The following is a 24481-nucleotide window of genomic DNA, read 5'->3' on the forward strand; positions in this document are numbered from 1 at the left end:
TATATTTTCTGCTAGCCTGGAAAAATAAAGTACCCCTGAAATGGAGCTTGAGAATGCTAAGCTACTTTCATCCTGGTGAAACTGTCAGTGTTGTGGATGATATCATAGAACTGTATTTCATGGTGCTTTACTCTCTGTGGGTAGAATTTGAGAGACTGGTTTTTGGAAAAATAGGAAGCTGTATTGTTGAAGGCTTTCATGGTCGGAATCACTGGGTTGTTGTAAGTTTTCGGGCTGTATGGCCATGTTCCAGAAGCATTCTTTCCTGATGTTTCGCTTGCATCTATGGCAAGCATCCGCCGAGGTTGTGAGATCTGACCTCACTACCTCTGAGAATGCTTGCCATAGATGTAGGGGAAACATCAGGAGAAAATGCTTCTGGAACATGGTCATACAGCCCAAAAAACGTTCAACAACCCAAAATAGGAAGCTGTTTGACATCTTCCTTATCTTCACAATGTGGTTGGTTCAAGTGGGCCTTGAAAACCCAGACCTTGATCGCCTAGAGCAGTGGTTCTCAACCTTTCTAATGCCGTGATCCCTAAATAAAGTTCCTCATGTTGTGGTGACCCCCAACCACATTTTTGTTGCTACTTCATAACAGTAATTTTGCTACTGTTATGAAATGTAATGTAAATGTCTGATATGAAGGATGTATTTTCATTGTTACAAATTGAACATAATTAAAGCATAGTGATTAATCACAAAAACAATATGTTTGGGGGAGTGTGGGCAACGGATGATGGGATGTGAAGTATCTTCAACTGATGCAGATCTGACTTCCAGAGACCACTGAGACACCCCTCCCCCTCCCCCCCGAAATACAGACCTGGACCAAACTTGGCACACAGAACCTTAATGACCAATAGAAAATACTGGAGGGGGTTGGGGGGAATTGATAGTGAATTATGGGAGAGGTAGTCCACCTACATCCAGAGAGCACTGTGAACCCAAATTACTATGGATCTGGACAGAACTTGGCACAAATACTCAGTATGCCCAAATCTGAAGACTGGTGGAGTTTGGGGGAAAATAGACCTTGGCATTTGGGAGTTGTTGGGATGTATAGTTCCCCAGCCATCAAAGAGCATTCTGAACTCCAACAATTAAATTGGACCAAACTTGGCCTGCAGAACTCTTATGACCAACAGAAAACACTGGAGAGGTTTTGGGAAAATAGACTTTGGCATTTGGGACTTGTTGGGGTGTTTAGTTCCCCAGCCATCAAAGAGCATTCTGAAATCCAACCACAATTAAATTGGACCAAACTTGAGCTGTGTGGAAGGGGCCTGGGTTATCTGGATCCCCTTCCATACAGCTGCATAAAATACACACTGAAGTGGATTATCTGGCTGTGTGGACTCAGATAATCCAGTTCAAAGCAGACAATGTGGGATTTCATTCAGCTGTGTGGAAGGCGACTGGGTTATCTGGGTCCCCTTCCATACAGCTGCATAAAATACACATTGAAGTGGATTATCTGGCTGTGTGGACACAGATAATCCAGTTCAAAGCAGACAATGTGGGATTTCATTCGGCTGTATGGAAGGGGACTGGGTTATCTGGGTCCCCTTCCATACAGCTGCATAAAATACACATTGAAGTGGATTATCTGGCTGTGTGGAGACAGATAATCCAGTTCAAAGCAGACAATGTGGGATTCCATTCAGCTCTATGGAAGGGGACTGGGTTATCTGGGTCCCCTTCCATACAGCTGCATAAAATACACACTGAAGTGGATTATCTGGCTGCGTGGACTCAGATAATCCAGTTCAAAGCAGACAATGTGGAATTTCATTCCGCTGTGTGGAAGGGGACTAGGTTATCTGGGTCCCCTTCCATACAGCTGCATAAAATACACATTGAAGTGGATTATCTGGCTGTGTGGAGACAGATAATTCAGTCCAAAGCAGATAATGTGGGATTTCATTCAGCTCTATGGAAGTGGACTGGGTTATCTGGGTCCCCTTCCATACAGCTGCATAAAATACACATTGAAGTGGATTATCTGGCTGTGTGGACTCAGATAATCCAGTTCAAAGCAGATAATGTGGGATTTCATTCAGCTGTATGGAAGGGGACTGGGTTATCTGGGGCTCCATCCATACAGCTGGTCTACTCACTAACCTTGCAGCAGCAACAACAGACAGAGCCTTCGAGCCAGGGAGGGGGGAGGCGGGGCAAGGCAGCAGCGACCCTTTTCCTCTTCCTCCATTTGCCCATCGAGGAAGACGAGGAGAAGGGACACTGCTGCAGTTTCTCCGCTTCTTCCTCTTCCATGGCCAGTTGGAGGAGAAGAAACAGCAGCAGAGCCCCTTCTCCTCTTTTTCCTTCTCTTTCTCCTCGATGGCCAGCTGGACGAGGAGGAGAAAGAAGAGGAGAAACAGCCGCAGCGGCCCCTGTTCGGTCTCCGTGGTTTCTCCTCTTCTTCCTCCTCTCCTTCATGGGGGAACTGACCTTTGTTTCAGTGAGTTGTAGTTCACCCACACCAGAGAAATCGACCTCCCCCCCCCCCCATGATGGACCTGGGTCAAACTTGGGCAGCAAGATCCAGCTCATACGGGGAGCCTTCCACTCGACCCCCACCCCTTCTAAGCTCACAAGGAGGGGAGGACCCAAGAAGGTCTCCAAAAATAGTGGGCCCTTGCACGCCTTTACCTCTAAGCTCCTCCTCTTGACTCCATGCAGCCTTGTGGGAAGAGGAGGAGGAGCCGACCAGGAGTGCCTGGATGTTTGTCTGGCACAGGGGCCGGCAGCCATTTTGGAAGGGGCGGGGCTAACCGAGGTGCCTTCGCGACCCCCCAAAAATGACCCAACGACCCCCCTGGGGGTCGCGACCCCCAGGTTGAGAACCGCTGGCCTAGAGCATTTTGGATGGAGAGCGATTAATAAGTAATTAAATGATGATTTAGAATTATATATAAATAAGTGTAAAGGGAAAATACAGAAAACCGTTGAAGCAAATTTAGAAAGTTCCTAGTTTAACAGCAACAGCAACAATAATAGCAGTAACAACAGCATTGATTTATTGCTTACTGCCTCTCCTCAAAGCAAGCTACAATATAGAATTTTTTAAAAGATAACTAAAAACACATACAATAGATAACTAAAAACACATAAAGTACAATAGATAACTGTAAAACACATAGACCAAAAACATATAAAGATAAGGTTCTCTTTATCTTGTCCCTCTAAATTTTTAGGTTGTTTTTGGCAACTTGTTAATCTGTCTGAGCTTGGTTTGAATTCTCAGGGGTTGTCAGCACATGGTCACAATTTCTGTGTGGTATATCTGCAAATCACTGGATTGTCAATTGCTCGCTCTTCTTTTTGTTTCCTTTAGTTTGTTTTTACTGACTTTTCCATCCAGAGAATTTTACAGCCAACTGGAGAAGGGAGGACTGGTGGTTTACTGAATCAATTGTGTTTGACTTTTTTTTCTCCAGTTTTGTTCTGGGGGCAAAGTCCTCAGTTTTGCACAAAAATGGGTTATGTCCCCACCTCTCACCCCATGTAAAGAAAAGCTCTGAGATGAAATTGAGATTCAGAACCAGGAGAAGGCTATAGTTCACCTGAATCCTTGATGTTGTGTTTGTTGCTAAATTAAGTTTAATTCAATACAGTGGGCTATCCACTGAGGTATGATTCCAGGATCCCCTGTGGATACCAAAATTTGAAGCAAGTCTGGAATGCATGAGTGATCCAGTCCTATTATATACAATGGTGTACTAATATGGTGCCCCTCATATAGAACGGCAAAATCAAGCTTTGCTTTTTGGATTGTGTTTTCTTGGGGGGGAGGTTTCAAGTCATGGATGGTTGATTTCCTTGATACACTTACTTACTTAGGCGATCCCTCGTTGGCTGAGTAGGATAGTCTTCCAGGGTCAGTATTCTTGTGGGTACATAGATGGCTGTGGAGCCCTATTTTTGATCTGCATCTTCTTCCGCAGTGAGGGCATTGGTTTCCAGGTGGAAGGTGGACTCGGGGTTGGCTTGACACGCCTTCTTCTTGGCACGGTTCTCTCTTTCACCCTCCATTCGTGCCTCTTCAAATTCTGCAGCACTCCAGCTGACCTCCAGCTGGAGCACTCAAGGGCCAGGGCTTCCCAGTTCTCAGTGTCTATGCCAGAGTTTTTAAGGTTGGCTTTGAGCCCATCTTTAAATCTCTTTTCCTGTCCTCCAATATTCCGTTTTCCGTTCTTGAGTGCGGAATATAGCAACTGCTTTGGGGGACGGTGGTCGGGCATCCGGACAACGTGGCTGGTCCAGTGGAGATGATGGCGGAGGACCATCGCTTCAATGCTGGTGGTCTTTGCTTCTTCCAGAACACTGACATTTGTCCGCCTGTCTTCCCAAGAGATTTGCAGGATTTTCCGGAGGCATCGCTGATGGAATCGTTCCAAGAGTTGCATGTGACGTCTGTAAACAGTCCACGTTTCGCAGGCATATAGCAGGGTTGGGAGGACAATAGCTTTATAAACAAGCACCTTGGTCTCCCTACGGATGTCCTCAAACACTCTCTGCTTCTTTCGGAAAAATGCTGCACTTGCAGAGCTCAGGTGGTGTTGTATTTCAGTGTCGATGTTGACTTTGGTGGAGAGGTGGCTGCCAAGGTAGCGGAAATGGTCAACATTTTCTAACGTTACACCATTAAACTGTATCTCTGGCATTGGAAAAGGGTTGGCTGGTGACTCCTTGATACAGAGGACTGACTGGACCCTTTCTATCCAAGGCTGAAAAGCACAATCCTTTAGCTGAAGGCTCATATTAAAATGCACCTTTTTGCAAGCCAATAAAAATAAATCCTCAGAGACAGCATGAAAGGTGAAACAGGGCTGCAGCTGAAATTTCTCTTTGCTCTGTTTCTTGGGATCTGGGGTTGTGAGGAGCAGTGATCTACCAGGGCATCATTTCAAGACCTGTAGAGACTTCACATCTGGCACAGAATTAAGTACACTATAGTATTACTGTTCTGTAATTTGCACAAGAGATGGAAATTGGCAATTGTATAAATATACACATCACAACATATAATTATTTTCTGCTCTGAATAATAGAATTATAATTTTGTAATGTGCTCACATATTGAACATATTGGATGTGTTTTATACATTTTGTATAGCAATTGCTTTCCAGCCTTGTTAGAATTGTTCTGCTTTCTGTTTTCACCTAAGGACTGTATGCTCTCTTAACTCTTTTCTCCTGTATCAAATCCAGGGTATTTATTATAGAGAGCTTCTGAAATCCCAAATATTTTATATGTGCTGAATACACCAGACTCCTTGAGGCAAGCAGGTACCCAAATCTGTCTGTCCTTCCTAGAGAGTTATGAAAAATACACATACAAGATTAAACTTTTCTTTTTTTTCTTTTAGACATATTATGTACAATGCCCAGAATTCGCAAAATAGTCTGTTGCTTTGCCAGCTCTGGGAACATATTTTATGCACATCTGAAGACTACTTCTCTGTGTTCTTCAGAAGATTTTCTGGAATATTAATGATGAAAGCGAATTTAACTCACTATGTACTAGAGCTGCAACTCTGAATGTCTTCTGGCTGCTGACTGTCTAGGAAAGCGACTCCAAGTTAGCATTTTAAAACCAGATAAAGGGAACTGAGTATTTCTAACTGGGAATGCTGAGTCTGAGAACTTCTGTTTGTTGTTATAGTATTTTGTAGTCAAGTTTATTTTGACTTATCAATGAGAGATTTCCAAATTGCTGTATCCTCCACAACCTTCCTCAAGTCCTGCAGACATGAGTCTATCCATCTGGAATGCAATCGTCCTCTGCTTTGCCAAGCATTTTTTTCTAGTGGTCATGCTTTCTCCTGTTGTGTTCAAAGTAGGATAGCTTCAGTACAGTGATATGGGCTTCTAGACCAAATTCAGGCCTGATTTGCTTAAGGAACCATTCAGTTGTCTTTTTTTTTTGAGGGCCATGGTATATCCATAGAATGTTTCACCAGCACCACATTCCAGATGAGCTGATTGTCTTCCAAGTAACCTTCTTCGCCATCCAACTTCTACTCTGATACACAGTGAAATACTGATTTTGTAGAGCACCCTTGTAAGGAACCTAGGGAGAAGCAGAAGAGACATACCCGTATATTCTGGAATATAAGATGACTGGGCGTATAAGACGATCCCCAACTTTTCCAGTTAAAATATAGAGTTTGGGATATATTCGCCGTATAAGACTATCCCTCTTCCAACGCACACCAAATAAAAATTTAAAAAGCATCAGATTTGATTTCAATATGGTAATTTTCCTATTACTGTACCTCCTTCTCTTCTTCTCAGATCTCGCACATGCGCACCTGCACCGCTTTATTGCAGTCTTAAGGAGCGAGATCTGAGAGGCAGAGGAGGAAGTATGGTAATAGGATACAAGGGCAAGCCAGACAGGTGAAAGAGGTGTGTTTGTCTGGGCCCAGAGCCACTCTATCTCTTTTTTCCATACCCCAGGTGCCCCGGGCGCCTGCAGTTTGCTCCGCCCTTCACTTACACCTTCCCGGTGAGGCGCCCCTTCACCTCACCATCTGGACTGCATTAAGTCCACGAATCCTGATGAATGGATTTTCTTCTACCAAACTTGTACAGCGTTGCCCTTAATGCTTTCATACAGTTGCTGCATACGGCAGAGACACAACCATTGCCATTTTTGAGCTTCCCCCACCATATGCGGCAACCACAGATTCTCCAATCCGATTGGAAGTTTCAGCACCTGCTCTATAAGATGACTCCCGTGTATAAGACGATTCCCACGCATAAGACGACTCCCGTGTATAAGACTACTCCCATGTATAAGACGACCCCACGTATAAGATTTTCTTGAGTTAAAAAGTAGTTTTACACCAGAAAATACGGTAATCCACAGTAGCCCTGTCATGACCCAGTGAAGTGTTTGCCTTAGACAGTAGGGCCCAGGGAGTGGCAAATAGACTGTTCCTATCCTAGGCAGAAGTATTTTCTCCTGCCACCCCTGAAAAGGTCTTGGCTCTTAGGACCCCTTGGAGCAAAATATATATTTTAAAACCCCAGAGACTAGAACTAACTATTGTGCCACTGCCAACCAGTGCACATAGTATATGGGTACCAACATAGCAGACTATGCCATCTTCACCATCTTCCTCCCATGGCAATAATGAAGGCCCACTGGTTGCCCTTTTTGTTGATGCTATGTTGCCTTGCTGTCATAGTATTTTAATTTCTAGGATGACCTCTGTGCATTTTATTGTAGTGGCTCATAGATTTTAATATTTACATGAAACCTGCTGGGAGAGATCATCTGGAGGCATGGGGCTGATGACTCCCAAATATATTTCTTTGTGCCTTCAAAAATGGCTTTTTTGGTTTGGTTTTGACCTTTAAAGCTCTACATGGCCCAAGTTACCAGGATTGCCTTCTCCTGTGCAAGCAGCACATTCCTTGTAAACAAAGTTTTGTATCCCCCCCCCCCCCAAACTACCAGAATATTGAAAATAGGAAAAGGCTATCAATGAATACAAATCCTAATGGCTATGTATTACTTCCACTATTAAAGGCAGCTTGCCAGATCCCAGAAGCTCAAGTGGGAGGATTTGGCTTCACTCATGTCTTGCCACTTGGTCCTTCATGGGCAACTAGTTGGCTACAGTGAGAATAAGATGTTTTACTATTTCAGCCTTTGGTCTGATCCATCTTAGCTCCTCAATCATCTCTTGATTCTCAAAACATGAACTGAACTAAGAAGGGAGACAACTGTCCCTTGTTGGAATCAGTTGTCTTAACCTATGACAATTCATTTGAGAGATGGGCCAAGACTTGACAAAATGAAGTTCAACGGGGACAAATGCAAGATACTCCACTTAGGCAGGAAAAACGAAATGCAAAGATACGGAATGGGGGACAATGCCTGGCTCGAGAGCAATACGTGTGAAAAAGATCTTGGAATCCTTGTGGACAACAAGTTAAACATGAGCCAACAATGTGATGTGGCGGCAAAAAAAAAGCCAATGGGATTTTGGCGTGCATCAATAGGAGCCTATGTGAGAGGAAGCCACAGGGAGGAGGGAGTAAGCTTGTTTTCTGCTTCCCTGGAGACTAGGATGTGGAACAATGGCTTCAAACTACAAGAAAGGAGATTCCATCTGAACATGAGGAAGAACTTCCTGACTGTGAGAGCTATTCAGCAGTGGAGCTCTCTGCCCCGGAGTGTGGTGGAGGCTCCTTCTTTGGAAGCTTTTAAACACAGGCTGGATGGCCATTTCTCAGGGCTGCTTTGAATGCAATATTCCTGCTTCTTGGCAGGGGGTTGGACTGGATGTCCCATGAGGTCTCTTCCAACTCTTTGATTCTATTATTTGTTTCCTTTACAGTTGTATCTGTTGCTAGGCGATTAATGGAACAGCTTCTTGCCCTCTATCTTGTTGCAGGAAACAGTGCTATTTGTTAACTTGCTATGGATTTGCACCGAAGCAGAGTGACTTTGTCCTCCACACATATCTGGCCATGCCAGATTAGAGTATATGCTGAAGCATTCATCTGGACAGATTATAGCTGAGGTGCACAGCTTTGCAAATCAATATGTTGCTAATGAAAATGCTCTTTCGCAGATATTGACTGAAAGAAAGGGTAAGCCTTAGCAATCCTCAAATGCCCTCTGTCTGCACATGCTAGCTGTGCTAAAAAGGACTGCAAAGAAAAGGAAAGAAAGCCGTGGCATTGTTTGACCCAATTAAGTTTTAAAGGGCCTTTGTTTTGGAGGCATTGTGCAGGCAATATTTAAGAGGAAGAGATTTAGAAGTAGGGTGAAAAGAGATAAAGGATAGAGAAATTTGAATCAGTGCCCCTTTCTCTTAGTCTTAGGCCCCTTCCACATAGCTGAATAAAATCCCACATTATCTGCTTTGAACTGGGTTATATGGCAGTGTGGACTCAGGTAACCAAGTTCAAAGTAGATATTGTGGATTATCTGCCTTGATATTCTGGGTTATATGGCTGTGTAAACAGAAATTCAGGTGGAAATTGGGGACATGGAACGAATAGCATAAGTTGCACACCAACAGTTACTCTTCCTTCCCATTGTCTGTTTCACTGTGACCATTTCCTCCTTTTAAATTATCTGTCACTTCTCCCCTAAGGATATTTTGAACATCCCTCTAACCTTTGGACAGTTTGCAAATTTAAATATTGTTCCTTTATTATTATAAACCATAACTGTTTTGCCCACTTCGCTTTTGTAAGCAAACTCCTGCCAACCAAGGATTTGACCGACCCCTTAATTGCAAAATTTGGTACTAAGTGTGCATCCTGATCTGCATCAACCACTGTCAAGATGCAACCATGAGTACAATGAGATTTGTATATAAAAGTAGAAACTTTGGTTCTGTGCTCTGACTTCAGTAGTGTCTTGACCAAAGTTAATGATATGTGTGTTTCAATCCACAGAGGCTTTGTTAATGGAGTACTGGTAAAAAAATTGGGATATCTCTTAGCTAGGGAAAGCTGAGCATTGGGCAGTTGATCCTAAAATTTATGCTAAATATAGAGTTGTCTGATGCATAATTGCTTTCTTACCCTCATAAGTGATACTCGTTTTGGGAGAAAGGATGTACTCAAAATACATATTTTTATAAATTAGTTTTATGAGAAATACTCAGTACATTGGGGTTCACAGAGTACTTTTTTAAAACAGAGATTTCCCACCACTTTTTTCTAGCACAGTGGAGCCGTGCTTAGTTGCAAGGAAGCATCCACCTCGGCCCTATTCCCTCCCTGGATGGCTTTAGGGTTCAAGAATGCCTTAAATGCCTGTGGTATGTTTTAGCACTTTGAAAAGCCTGTCTACAACTTCAGGCAATGTAAATTAAAAACTATAAACAGGCAAGTAAGAGCCCAAAGGCTTGCATTTCTGGTTGATCTAGAAATCAATTATGTCATCTATGTCAGGATGTATATAAGTAGTTATATTTACAAGATATTGTAGAAACTGACCACACTAAGTCAATCTTCGCATCTCTTGAACCAGAACATAATTAGGCCCTTGCCCACTTGAAAAAAAGCTCTTTTGGGCTATTCTGAGCAGACAGTGCCAATGGATCAGAATCATGTCTCCCTACATCACTCCAGTGAAATAGGCATTCACATGAATTCTAGTATATCTTTAGTTGGACTATTTATTTATTTATTTATTTGATGCATTTATTAACCGCCATTCTCAGCCCTTTAGGGCGACTCATGGCGGTGTACACACATATAAAAGACAATTTACAAAGAGGCAATTACAACAACCTATAAACTACACAACAATTACAAAACTACACTAAAAATCCGCTTCGTTTCATAGTGGAATCGTAGCCAATCTCATATTCCTTGTTCCATTCCAGTCATCTTTACCACATTGTTATAGCACTTAATTAAATGCCCTCTCGAACAGCCATGTCTTGAGGCTTTTTCGGAAGGACATGAGGGAGGGCGCCTGTCTGATGTCTGCAGGGAGAGTGTTCCACAGCCGGGGGGCCACCACCGAGAAGGCCCTCTCCCTCGTCCCCGCCAGACGTGCCTGTGAGGCAGGCGGGATCGAGAGAAGGGCCTCCCCAGACGATCTCAAGGTCCTCGTGGGCTCGTAGGCCAAGATGCGGTCCGAAAGGTATTTTGGGCCGGAACCGTTTAGGGCTTTGTAGGCCAAAACCAGCACCTTAAATTGGGTCCGGTAGCAAATCGGCAGCCAATGGAGCTGGGACAACAAGGGCGTTGTGTGCTCCCTGCTACCCGCTCCAGTTAGTAACATGGCTGCCACGCGCTGAACCAGCTGAAGCTTCCGGGCCGTCTTCAAGGGCAGCCCCACGTAGAGAGCATTGCAGTAGTCAAGGCGGGATGTGACCAGAGCGTGTACCACCGTGGCCAAGTCAGACTTCCCGAGATACGGGCGCAGCTGGCGCACAAGCCTGAGCTGTGCAAATGCTCCCCTGGTCACCGCTGACACCTGGGGATCCAGGCTCAACGATGAGTCCAGGGTCACACCCAAGCTGCGAACCTGCGCCTTCAAGGGGAGTGCGACCCCATCCAGCACAGGCTGTAACCCTATACCCCGTTCGGCCTTGCGACTGACCAGGAGTACCTCTGTCTTGTCTGGATTTAATTTCAGTTTGTTCGCCCTCATCCAGACCGTTACAGCGGCCAGGCACCGGTTCAGGACCTCGACAGCCTCCTTAGTAGCAGGTGGGAAGGAGTGACAGAGTTGGACATCATCTGCGTACAGATGACACCGCACCCCGAAACTCCGGATGATCTCACCCAGCGGCTTCATGTAGATATTAAACAGCATGGGGGACAGTATGGAACCCTGTGGAACCCCACAAGTCAAAGGTTGTGGTGTAGAACAGGAGTCCCCCAATACCACCTTCTGGGTGCGGCCCTCCAGGAATGACTGGAGCCACTGCAAAGCAGTGCCCCCAAGGCCCATTTCCGCAAGGCGCCCCAGAAGGATACCGTGGTCGACGGTATCGAAGGCCGCTGAGAGGTCCAGGAGCACCAACAGGGACACACTCCCCCTGTCTAGCTCCCGGCGCAGATCATCCACTAAGGCGACCAAGACCGTCTCGGTACCATGTCCCGGTCTGAAACCAGACTGTGCCGGATCCAGATAATCCGTGTCTCTCAAGAATACCTGGAGTTGTGAGGCCACCACGCTTTCCATGACTTTGCCCAAGAAGGGGAGATTGGAAACAGGCCGAAAGTTGTCCAATTTAGTGGGGTCCAGTGATGGTTTCTTCAACAGCGGCTTTATAATAGCCTGTTTTAGGCTCGCTGGAATCTTGCCTTCCCGAAGGGAGGCATTCACCACCACTGTTACCCACTCAGCCAATCCCCCTCTGGCCTCCCTCAGAAGCCAGGATGGGCAGGGGTCTAGGATGGACGTGGTGGGCCTCATTCCTCCAAGTATCTTGTCCACATCCTCGGGTTTCACAAACTGAAAAGAATCCATCAAAATAGGACAAGCAGGTGCTCTTGTTACATCCTCGGAGACTGCATTTAACGCGGCGTCCAGCTCAGAACGGATCAAGGCGACTTTGTCTGCAAAGAACCGAGCAAATGCTTCACAGCGCGCGACCGAATTGTCAGGGCTCCCGCCTGCAGTGGTGGGAGTTAAAAGACCTCTGACAATCCGAAACAACTCCGCCGGACGGTTCTTTGCAGACGCAATAGTGGCCGCAAAGAAGGTTTTCTTAGCGGCCTTTATTGCCGCGGCATATGCCCTAAGAAAGGACACAAACCGTGCTCGGTTTGACTCGCTCGGATCCGAGCGCCACACGCTCTCTAGTTCCCTCTTCCTTCGCTTCATCACTGCCAGCTCCTCAGTAAACCAAGGGGCTGGTTTAGCTAGGCTATTTGAGAGGGGACGTTCCGGAGCAATCATGTCAATAGCCCTGGCCATCTCCCCATTCCAGAGAGCGACCAAGGCTTCGACATGGTCACCTACCGAGGTGGCGGGAAAATCCCCAAGAGCCGTCAGGAATCCATTCGGATCCATCAGCCTCCTGGGGCGGACCATCTTAATGGGTCCTCCACCTTTGCAGAGGTTAGGGGGCGCAGTGAGCCTAAATCTGATCAGGAAGTGGTCGGTCCATGGCAACGGAGAGATGGACAACTCCTCCACACCGCCACCCTGTTCCCATCCCTGGCAGAAAACCAAGTCCAATGTGTGTCCAGCACAGTGGGTGGGGCCAGATATTTGTTGAGACAGCCCCATGGTTGCCATGGCAGACATGAAGTCCTGAGCCGCACCTGTGAGGGTCGCCTCGGCATGGATATTGAAGTCTCCCAGCACAAGGAGCTGTTGAGACTCCAACGCCAGGCTCGAGACCACCCCCGCTAGCTCAGGTAGGGAGACTGTAGTGCAGCGAGGTGGACGGTACACTAGCAGAATCCCTATTCTGTCCCGGTCACCCACCCTCAGGTAGACGCATTCAAAATTTGTGGTCTGCGGGATGGGGCACCTGGTCAGATGGATGGAATCCCTATAGACCACTGCGACCCCGCCTCCCCGCCCTCCAGATCTCGGTTGGTGCTGCACGGACAAAGCTGGGTCAGATTTACTCCAGCTTCATCCAGCCAGGTCTCCGTGATGCACGCCAGATCTGCCCGCTTGTCCAGGATTAGGTCCTGGATCCAGGTCGTTTTTCCGTTGACAGCACCACCTTCAGTCCAGAGGGTCCGCTCACCTGGTTACACCAATTTACCTTAGGAGACCGATTTGGAATTGTTAATGTGGATAAATGGTCCGAATTTAGCCGAATTCGAGGTCTCCTTTTCCCGCATCTCCTCCTTCCCACCATGACCTCTATGGGGGCCCCTCGGCTAGTGGAACACCTCCCCTCCTCCGTGCCGCAGTTCATGACCAAGGTCTTAATCTCCAGTTCACCGGCTATTTGGAATGTTGGCGTTTTTTCTTGCCAGTTGCTTTGGTCTTCTCTATCCCCCCTCCCCTCCTCATTGCTCTTCACAGGCTCCAGCCCACTTTCTCCCCTGCCCCTTTCAAGTTTTCCAACCGTGCTACTTTCATGACCCATTTTATGAGTCTCAGCTCCTTTGAAAACCAGATGACTGATTTGATTCTACTCAACAGGAGTTGACAAGAAAAATCCCAAATATGTCCACTTTCTGAGATGGATCATATTGTTTGATCTCTTATCCCTACAGCAAGTCCAAGCGAGTGCAAATACCACTTCTCTTCCATTAGTGCACAATAATGTTTTAGAAGGTTTCTTGATATCTATGTAGCCAGCATCCCAACCACAGATAAAACAGATTCAGAATGTGCCCTGTGAATGTGTGGTGCCAGATGTTAATTACAGAAGGCCCATGGTTGTAACGGAAATCATAAAATGTTAGACCACTCCTTGCAGCATGTTATGTTTGAAGTCCTGCAAGACAAGAAGTCCATATTTATATTCATTCTGTCTAGTAGTAGTAGTAGTAGTAGTAGTAACAATAATAATAATAAATCTTTGTGCAAGGAAGCTGATAAAACCATGGATCATATCTTCAGCTGTTGCAAGAAAATCACACAGACGGACTACAAACAGAGGCACAACTCCATGGCCCAAATGATTCACTGGAACTTATGTCACAAGTATCACCTGCCAGCAGTAAAGAATTGGTGGGATCATAAACCTGCAGAGGTAGTGGAAAATGAACACGCAAAAATACTGTGGGACTTTCGAATCCAGACTGACAAAGTTTTGGAACACAATACACCAGACATCATGATTGTGAAAAAGAAAAAAAAATGGATTATTGATGTCGCCATACTGGGTGACAATCGCACAGAGGAAAAACAACAGGAAAAACTCAGCTTTGGCATAAACCAGTACAGGTGGTCCCAGTGGTCATTGGCACACTGGGCGCCATGCCAAAAGATCTCAGCCGGCATTTGGAAACAATAAACATTGACAAAATCATGATCTGTCAACTGCAAAAGGCCACCTTACTTGGATCTGCCACATCATTCGAAAATACATCACATAGTCCTAGATGCTTGGGAAGTGTTCAACGTGATTTTGTGATAGGAAATCCAGCATATAGATGTCGTTTCCTGTGACATACTATGTTTTTGTGTCGGTAAAATAATAATAATAAATCTTAATTTATATCCTGCTTTTCTCCCTATCAACCATACATGTAACAATACAACCAACTATAAAATAAAACATAAATAAATATCTTAAAATCATTTAACAGATACACATGTTGTGATACAATAGTACCTCACCTGAGATCCAGCACCATACCTGAGACTGCCCTAGCTAGTCCATAAGGAGAAATGGTTGGCAAGAGAGGCTGGTACCCTAAATACCCACCTTTAGATGTAGACACTAAAAGCAGGTAGGCGTCAGGATGGGACATCTAACTAGTTGGACAAAATCATGATCAGCTCATGCAACCTTCTCTCTCCTTAGTATTGTACTTGATAGTGAACCTATGTCTTGCTTAATAGTATGTACACACATTAGGATGACATAGAAGTATGTCATCCTAATAGCCTGCTTATTAAGGCCTGCCCAGCTGCTGTTACGACAACTTGGCATTGGCCAAAGAGACTCCTAGAGATCACGTAGGTTTCTTTGAAAATTCTATGTTGTACCCTTCCTTCTATTGATCTTGCTTCTTTTTTTATGTATACATATCACTTTTACATATCACTCTCTGTTGTCATCTATTACAGTGGTTGATCCTCATGTCCTTCCATCTCTCTGTCACATTCTAAAATGCAGTTCTTCCACCAACATGCACAATTGTTCACCCTCTTTCTCTTAGAGAGATTTCCATTGGCATTGACCCTGCCTGCAAGAACATTCCTGCCAAGATAGCCTTCCTCTAATAAGCTGCTACTGGCTGGATATTTTTCTGGCAAGAAAGTGGTGCTGAGGCTGGCAGGGATGGTTAAATTTCGGCCCTCCGGCCATTTTGAACTTCAACTTGCAGAAATCCCAACTAACAGCTTACTGGCTGTTAGGAATTGTGGGAATTGAAGTTCAAAACACCTAGAGGGCAAAAGTTTGACCATGCCTGCTCTAGGAAGCAGAACTTTCTGGTCCTGAATGAAGTCAGATAGGCAAAGGTGGTACATGCAGCACCCTTACAGGAGTCTGTGATAAGGGGCACTACTTCTCCTATTGATGTTGCCTGGCGATGCATTTTAAATGAATAGTAGCAAGAAAATGTCTGGTTGCTCCTGACACGATAGATAGATAGATAGATAAATAAATAAATAAATAGCAAGAAGCACACACACACACACAAATATATATATATATATATATATATATATATATATTAACCCACAGGCATAATTACATTGCTGTGTATATGTATCTACACAGACAAGCATATGTGGTATTTGGTGTGTGTGTCAGTGTATTTGCAAGAATGTGGCTCTGAGCTTTGACCATCACTTCATTTAGCTGCGCAATAATTTTTATTCTTAAAAGCAGTGTAATTTCCAGCCCATTGGTTTATCCAGCTCAGGATTGCTACAAACCTTTAAATCTATATCAAGTAAATGATGAATTACAGGTTGAGTGGGACTAGAATTGCTCCATATTTTGGATTTTGGAATACTTGTATATATACACAATGAAATATCTTGGAGGAGGTACCCAAGTCTAGACATGAAATTTATCCATATGTATATGCATAGCCTGAACACAATATTTTTTAATAATGTTCAGTTTTCTAGAGCGTTTATGTTTTAGGTTGTGTTTTGGTTTTATTTTTATTGTATTTGTTGTTTGAGCTTGGCCTCATGTAAGCCGCTCCGAGTCCCCATTGGGGACATGGTGGCGGGGTACAAATAAAGTTCATTATTATTATTATTATTATTATTATTATTATTATTATTATTATTATTTATTGGGTATATTGAACCATCAGAAAACAAGTGTCACTGTTTTAGGCACTGATGTGGGCAACTTTGGAAAATTTTAGATTTCTGAATGCTCAAATCATACTGCTTTCTAAGTCATTCAAATATTGTTCTCAGTTTTCTGTTTTACTTAGTTGTGTTGTTTCAGATTATACCCCTCATCAAAATTATTCCTTTATCAACCTTTATTTTGTACATTTTGAAGACAAATAATATAAATTAACACATTAAAATGTGTTTTTCTTTTTTTCCTTAACATTTCAGATGGAGATGAAAAGACACTTCTCTCTAAGAAGGAAAAAATGAAGCTGCGAAAAGACAGATGGCTGCAGAGTAAGTATTGTTTTCCTGTGTCCTGTTTCCACACAGGACTCCAAGATATTCATTACAGGATTATTGTCTAATTTAAGAGCAGACCATGTGGTGATCTGAAAATCTGAATCTCAGTTACTTTCACCAAAGCTCACCAACTGTGAAGTCGTTTTTTGGTGTATGAAGGCATGCTGGCCTAAGTGATTATACATAGGTATATATAATCAGGTGGCTGGTGAGTGTTCCTGCCAAAACCAGAGCCACTCTGATTCTGCCAAAACACCTAAAGATCCATGTACAAGATGACATTTCCAGATTTGTAGTAGTAGTCACTTTCCGTGTCTGAAACTCTGGTTAAATGTCATGTGGACCCTATTCATGTGTAAATCAGGACCTAAATGCTGAACATTTTGTAGAGACAGGCAGAGAAATTTGGGAGGGGTCGTAGAGCTGTTGTCTGCCCTTGTCCTCCACTAACCTCCCACTTACTGGCTGAACTTTTCCAGTTGTGGGGGCTGAAGGGCTGGGGACAGTTAGTTGTTAAAAAAGAAAGAAGGTAGGCAGAGGGGGAGGGAGAAGTAGAAAACAGCTCTAGGATTCCCAAGTTTTTCAACTGGTCTCTAGGGAGCCTTGTGAACCTTTCCTGTTCCATCCCAGGAATTTATGCAAAGCTCATTGTCAGACAGTGAGGGTGACGTGCCTTTTAAGCACACTTTAACTGCCCTTCTGTTGTCATTTCACAAGGACATGCACACTTGCATGAACATCCCTGGCAATACAAATGTAGAATTAAGGAGAGGTTTGCCAGAAGTAACATATTTACACAGCAACAGCTGCCTCAAAAATGTCCCAGTCCTTTGTGTTTTAAGAGTGAGAAATAGCTCTTTCCTTTGGAGGGATATTAACTCAAAAAGAAACATTAAGGTTTAGATATAAAAACTTTTAGTTTATTAGAAATGTGTTACAGGAGATAAAATGTTTGTTCAACATGCCAACTGTAGTGAATCTACTTTCCAGTTAGGCTTAGAATAGGCCTAGGAAAATAGTAGGCCCAAGGAGTCGGCAGCCATCTTAGAAGGAGGTGCCGAGGGAATCCATTTTGTCACTCATTTCCAGGGCATGTTTAGTAAAAGCAGCCTTTTGGAGAGAAATGAGAGAGAAATGGGATTGGCTTAGTTAGAGTGGGCGGAGCCTAACTTAGAAGAGGAAAAAACTCTTCTAAGGAGTTCGAACTTGGGTGTTGAAGAGAGAGGGTGCTTAGGAGATTAGTGGTGTTGAGGGTTAGTAGTAAAGGCTTGAGATTGACCAGAGTTTACTAACAGGGTAGCTAGTGAAGACTTACAGCTATTAGGAAGATAACTGGGTAGGAGCAAGATAGATCCAAATTAGGACTATCTGTGCTGCTGAAGAATTTCTGTCAGAGAAACTATCCTGTCAGGATTCTTGTTTTTGGAGGGAGAGAGAAGAGTTTCTGAAATAGCGAAGTCAGAACTGTTTTTGTAACCATTACTCTTTTAAGACAAATCTCTGAAACAGCCAAGCTAGTACCTGCATTCTTCCTGTTCTTATTAATAAACTTTATTGTTCCTGGTTCATCACATCTGACTCAAGTGTGCCTCTGTGCTTAAAGATTTCAAAAGCAGCTTTAAGCTGTTGTCAAGAATTTAATGGTGGCAGCATATGTTTTAGAGAACTAACTCAAAGGGTACCTCAGAAACACAAGCCTGAGGGCTATTACCATCACACTCTTTCACAAGTTATCTCAAGTAAGCCAAGGGCTTATCAGCACTGTTAAGTGGGTGTGTGCCAGTGCGCTTTCAAATAGGGTTTGTTTCGGCCAGGAAGAAAGTGCTCAGCTTTCTATCTATCAGCTTTTTGATTTTTGGCTTTCAAATACCAGAAGATCATTTGAGAGTCTGCATCTCACTAATTAAATTATCTAATTAAATAACCCTCTTCGCTATAATTGGTGGCAAGCGCTGGGATTATTTTTATTTCCCTCCTCATTATACCAACCCAGTGAGGAACTTCCAGAATCAGGAGGAAAGGCAGGTATCCATCGGACCATTTGAGATCTTCTGGAGGCTATGGTGCTGTCTAGTGGCAAATTGTGAACTATCCAGCCATAGAAAGAAAGTACAAAGAAAAGGAAAGGAAAAAGAAAATGGAGGTAAACCAGTTACAATGACCTTGCTTCACAGGAGGAAAGTTAAGAATAGACTAGAGGAAAGCTGCCTCTTCAAAATCCAATGATGATTCAGCATCTTTAAATCTATTTACAATTCAAAACAGCTCCTGAGCAGTAGATACGACCACAGAACACGTTGGTGCAGAAAGTACATGATAATCACTGTTCATTTAATAAAAGCAGATGAGTGCAGATGTTGAGTTACTATAATTTTAGCCCTGAATTTTATTCTCTTAATGTTTGACTGGAACAGATCCAAAATAATACTTGCTTTGAAACCTGCTTAACTTGATTAACATCTAGTGCCCATTTGTTCATCTACAAATCCCAACAAGTCCAAAAAACAAACAAACCTCATAATGTTTTCAAAGTAATAACTGGATAGCTTTGCAGAGATGAAAATTGAATTTTATCCTACTTACATAATAGCAGTTACTTAGGGTATATTTCATTCCAAGCAAAAATAAATCATTGTGAGTCCAAAGTCATCGTCATCATGACGATGATTTAAATCTCGGTTAGTAGAAGCATGTACACAGGCCCAGTGGCTCATCTCCTAAACAGATTTTACAAGGAAAAGAATTTCAAGCTTGGAGTAACATAGTTTTATAGCACCAGACCAAAAAAAGAAGTGCTGTGGTGCAGAGGCCAGTACCTTCTTGCCAAGAAAACCCTTCCAACATAGATTGTATACAATGATTATTTTTCATATGTATCTGTTAAAGACAACAATGACAGGTCAGCTGGAAGAAGCAAGGATGCTGTGGACCTAAATGTCAAAGAGCATAACTGGGGGCTGAAGAGATCTAGGGGGCAAAAGAAATCCAGTTGACAAGACGGGATAATATTAATTAACTGCTTGAATGATAAGCCTGAAAATTAATAGACTCTTATCTGTGTTCCTTGGAGCTAAATAGTTCCTACATAATCTACTGTGCCATGTCTAATATTTACTTACTTAGTGTGTAAGCCATGTTTGACAGTAAAATAATTCTCAGAACAATAAAACAATAAAACTTCTAAATGGCTATCTGCTTGCAAACACAGACATATTTGAGTTTATCATTGTACTGATTCGAGAAGATGCCACTAATTTGTGATAAGGCCACCAATTTGTAAACGTTTGTAAAGGAGCCACCACTTTGTAAGGGTTTATTAAATTGATAGCGTAGCTTATAGCCAATAATATTGATTTGGTCTTTCTTCTGTGTAGCGTGACTTAACTTGGAAAGGAATTGTATCAGAGACAAGGCTTTAGGAAAAACAGTAACAAGTTTATTGAAATGTAGAAGGAGCGTGATGGTTTCAATGTTTCTTGCTCTTAGAGGCACATATCTTCAAAGGTTACAGTTATAACATTCCTTAAACAACTCTGGAAAGGACTCTTACTTCCACTAAACAGGTTTCAAACTTATTTTTCTTCAAACTGTGTTTCTTTCCTTAATAGATTATTTCAGTTACAAGCTTATTCTTTCTTTGTGATGTTTCTGTTGCAATAGAGATTCTCACTGGGTTTCTCTCATTCACTGACTGTTAATATAAATAAGTCAACTCGACTTGTTTAAACTGCTCAGGCTAAAAGCCAAAACCTTGCTAATTCTCACTACCGTAGAATCAGCCTTTCCCTGTAGTTTTTAAACTACATAATACCTTCCTGGTTCTCACTACTCAACAGAACCAGCCACTCCTACAGTTCACAGACTAGACTAAGTTACTGGTTCTTAACACACAACAGAACTAGCCTCCCTGCAGACTGCAGACTAACTGCTTTAAAATGGCTGCCCTGCCAAGTGGCAGTTGGCTCTGCCCCTGTTTCCATGGTAACCCAGCTCAACATGAGCTGAGCTGGCTACCGTCCCCCTTAGTTACGCAACTTTAAATACTTACCCTTTAAAACATCTATCTATAATTATACATAACTGCAAGTTAAAAATTTACACTTCACCACAATCGTGTTGCATAAAGAAGGGTTTCCTTCCATGTTTGATCAAGTTAGGAAATGCTGGGAGGACGCAAGGACACTCAGCCAGGAGTGGGAGTCTTGAAGCCAGCTTCCTTGGGGACCTTCAAACCAGCTTCTTTGGAAAGCATTTAAAAAAAAAAAACTTTGTTGCTTTGCTCCAGGACTATGTTGGGTATGTTGTCCCTAGGAAAAGAGGCAGTGTGAGGGAGTTGGAACCCCATTTCTTTGTAAGACCAAATGGGGGTTAAGAAATTCCTCTGCTTTTGATCCACGGCCACTTTTTAGCTCTTTAAAAAGGGAGTGGCTGCGGGGGAGGTCCCAGACCAAGCACAGTCCGAAGACCCAAAGACCTCAACGGCGGAGCAGGCGGAGGATAATATGGCACATGTTACAACGGCTGCGAAGGCGGAAGAAGGCTGCAACAGACTGCGAAGCCACGGTCATTGTGTTAAACTACATCACCAGTGGAACCTCACTCTGTGAAGACTGTGTGTTGATCAGTTGTGCACTGACCTCCACACATTAAAAAAACCCATGCACAGGCGTCTTCCAAAGATAATAAAAACAAACCAACAAAAGTCCCATGGCGATCAGCGAGTGGCAACGGGGGCAGGACTGTGAAATCTGGAAGCCCCTAGTCACAGACTAGCACATGGGCGGTGGGTACGGACTCAGTCGTTCTACCTCAAGGTCCGAGGCACTTGAGTAGTTCGGCAGCTGTATCCGCAACTGAGCAGCCCTATTGAGGACCCACTCTGCTCACCCCACATGGGGAGGGGGCTAGAAAAGGTGCCCTAAACATAGTCTGCCTCTCTCATCCCTGACTGGACTGCCGCGTCCAGTGGGGTCACCACCCTGCGGCCAAAAAAGAAATATGAACTTCGGTACATGGAATGTACGAACACTGATGGACAACAGTGACAGCAAACGTCCTGAACGCAGAACTGCCATCATTGCAAGGGAGCTGGGACGCTTTAACATCGACATAGCAGCCCTTCAAGAGACCCGGAGAGCAGGAGAGGGACAGCTGAAGGAAGAAAAAGGAGGCTACACCTTCTTCTGGAAGGGACTGCCTGAAGAAGACCAAAGACTGCACGGAGTTGGCTTTGCTATCAGGAATGATCTGGTGAAACATCTGACCGAAGCACCCACTGGCATCAACGAACGACTCTCAACCCTCCGAATCGATCTTGCCAAAAACCAACAGGCAACCATCATAAGTGCCTATGCACCAACACTAGATGCTGATGAAGACATCAAGGAGAAATTCTACTGTCAGCTGGACACCGTCCTATCGGGGATACCTAAGGAGGACAAAATCATCCTCCTGGGGAACTTCAATGCAAGAGTCGGGCGAGACTTCGACCTGTGGCCAGGGACCATCGGAAAAAAACGGGGTTGGAAACAGCAACTCAAACGGCATCCTGCTTCTCACCAAATGTGCCGAACACAACCTTGTCATCACCAACACGCTCTTCCGCCAGAAAAACAAGTTCAAGACATCATGGAAGCACCCCCGGTCAAAGCATTGGCACCTCTTAGACTATGTAATCACACGTGCCAGAGACCTCCGTGAGGTGCTCCTCACAAGAGCCATGACAGGTGCTGACGACTGCTGGACCGACCACAGGCTAATCCGATCAACGATGGCTCTCAAGATTGCCCCCAAGCGCAGGCTCCAAGGAAGAAAGACAAGGCGCAAAATGAACACCCAAGCCCTTCAGGAGCCCTCCAGACGAGCCCATCTCCAAACAGCACTCAATAACCATCTACTCACAGAACACCCCGAAAATGTTGAGGAACATTGGAACAAACTGAAGACCTCCATCATCACAGCCTGCAAAGAAACTATTGGATATCAAACCAAGAAACATCAAGATTGGTTTGACGAAAATGACATCGAGATCCAACAGCTAATTGACAAGAAAACATGGCAGAGAGACATCAACTGTGCTGCTAAGAAAAAGATCTACGCTAGTGCAAAAGCTGAAGTCCAAAGAAGGACAAGAGAACTCAAGAACATCTGGTGGACAAAGAAGGCTGAAGAAATCCAACACCTGGCAGATACTCATGATGCTCAGGGATTCTTCAAAGCCACAAAGGTCATTTATGGACCAAGAAAGAAGTCAGCAATGCCATCAGCCAACAAAAGAATAACAAAGCCAGCGGACCGGATGGGATCCCTGCTGAAATCTTTAAAGAGGGAGGACCCGAGCTGACACACCAACTCCACCAGCTCATAGAAAAAGTGTGGGTGACCAAGAAAATCCCAGCAGACTTCAAGGATGCCACCATCATCACCCTCTTCAAAAAAGGGGAAAGAACAGACTGCGGAAACTATTGAGGTATCTCCATTCTAACCTCTGCTGGGAAAATCCTCGCAAGAATCCTTGCAAACCGCCTTCTGCCCCTCTCAGAAGACACCCTCCCAGAATCCCAGAACGGCTTCCGCCCCTCCAGAGGAACCGTGGACATGATCTTCACTGCACGACAACTCCAAGAAAAATGCAGAGAACAAAATCAAACTCTGTACATGGCATTCATCGACCTTGCAAAGGCATTCGACACAGTGAACCGCAGTGCTCTCTGGACCATCCTCCAAAAAATCGGGTGCCCAAGCAAATTTGTGAACATCCTGCGGATCCTCCATGATGACATAATGGCAACAGTCTTGGACAGCAATGGCTCCCAAAGTGACCCATTTAAGGTGGAATCAGGTGTCAAACAGGGATGTGTTATTGCCCCAACTTTATTCTCCATCTTCATCGCTATGATACTTCACCTTGTTGATGGGAAGCTTCCCACCAGAGTGGAAATCATCTATCGGACAGATGGCAAGCTATTCAACCTCAGCAGACTGAAAGCCAAAACCAAGGTCACAACAACTTCTGTCATAGATCTCCAGTATGCTGATGACAACGTCATCTGTGCGCATTCAGAAGAAGATCTACAAGCCACTCTAAACACCTTTGCAGAAGCATACGAGAAGCTCGGCTTGTTATTGAACATTGAAAAAACCAAGGTGCTTTTCCAGCAGTCACCAGCCATCCCCTCTCCAATGCCAGTGATACAGCTTAATGGTGTAACATTAGAAAATGTTGATCATTTCCGCTACCTTGGCAGCCACCTCTCCACCAAAGTCAACATCGACGCCGAAATACAACACCGCCTGGGCTCTGCAAGCGCAGCATTTTTTCAAATGAAGCAGAGAGTGTTTGAGGACCGGGACATCCGTAGGGATACCAAGGTGCTTGTTTATAAAGCTATTGTCCTCCCAACCCTGCTCTATGCCTGTGAGACGTGGACTGTCTACAGACGTCACATGCAACTCCTGGAACGATTCCATCAGCGCTGCCTCCGGAAAATCCTGCAAATCTCTTGGGAAGACAAGCGGACAAACGTCAGCGTGCTGGAAGAAGCAAAGACCACCAGCATTGAAGCGATGGTCCTTCGCCACCAACTCCGCTGGACCGGCCATGTTGTCCGGATGCCCGACCACCATCTCCCAAAGCAGCTGCTCTACTCCGAACTCAAGAACGGAAAACGGAATGTTGGAGGACAGGAAAAGAGATTTAAAGATGGGCTCAAAGCCAACTTTAAAAAC

The 24481-nt window shown here is 44.2% G+C and overlaps 1 protein-coding gene across 1 annotated transcript in view; it reads left to right on the forward strand.

The window, feature by feature from the left end:
* SLX9 (SLX9 ribosome biogenesis factor) overlaps window positions 1-24481 on the forward strand; it is a 70280-nt gene that overhangs the window by 32110 nt on the left and 13689 nt on the right. The window contains exon 3 of the mRNA XM_060783639.2: window positions 16679-16747. Coding sequence (XP_060639622.2) covers window positions 16679-16747 — 69 coding nt within the window. The remainder of the gene's footprint in view (window positions 1-16678; window positions 16748-24481) is intronic.

This window comes from Anolis sagrei, chromosome 1, assembly GCF_037176765.1.
Source record: "Anolis sagrei isolate rAnoSag1 chromosome 1, rAnoSag1.mat, whole genome shotgun sequence".
Classification (NCBI taxonomy): Eukaryota; Metazoa; Chordata; class Lepidosauria; order Squamata; family Dactyloidae; genus Anolis; species Anolis sagrei.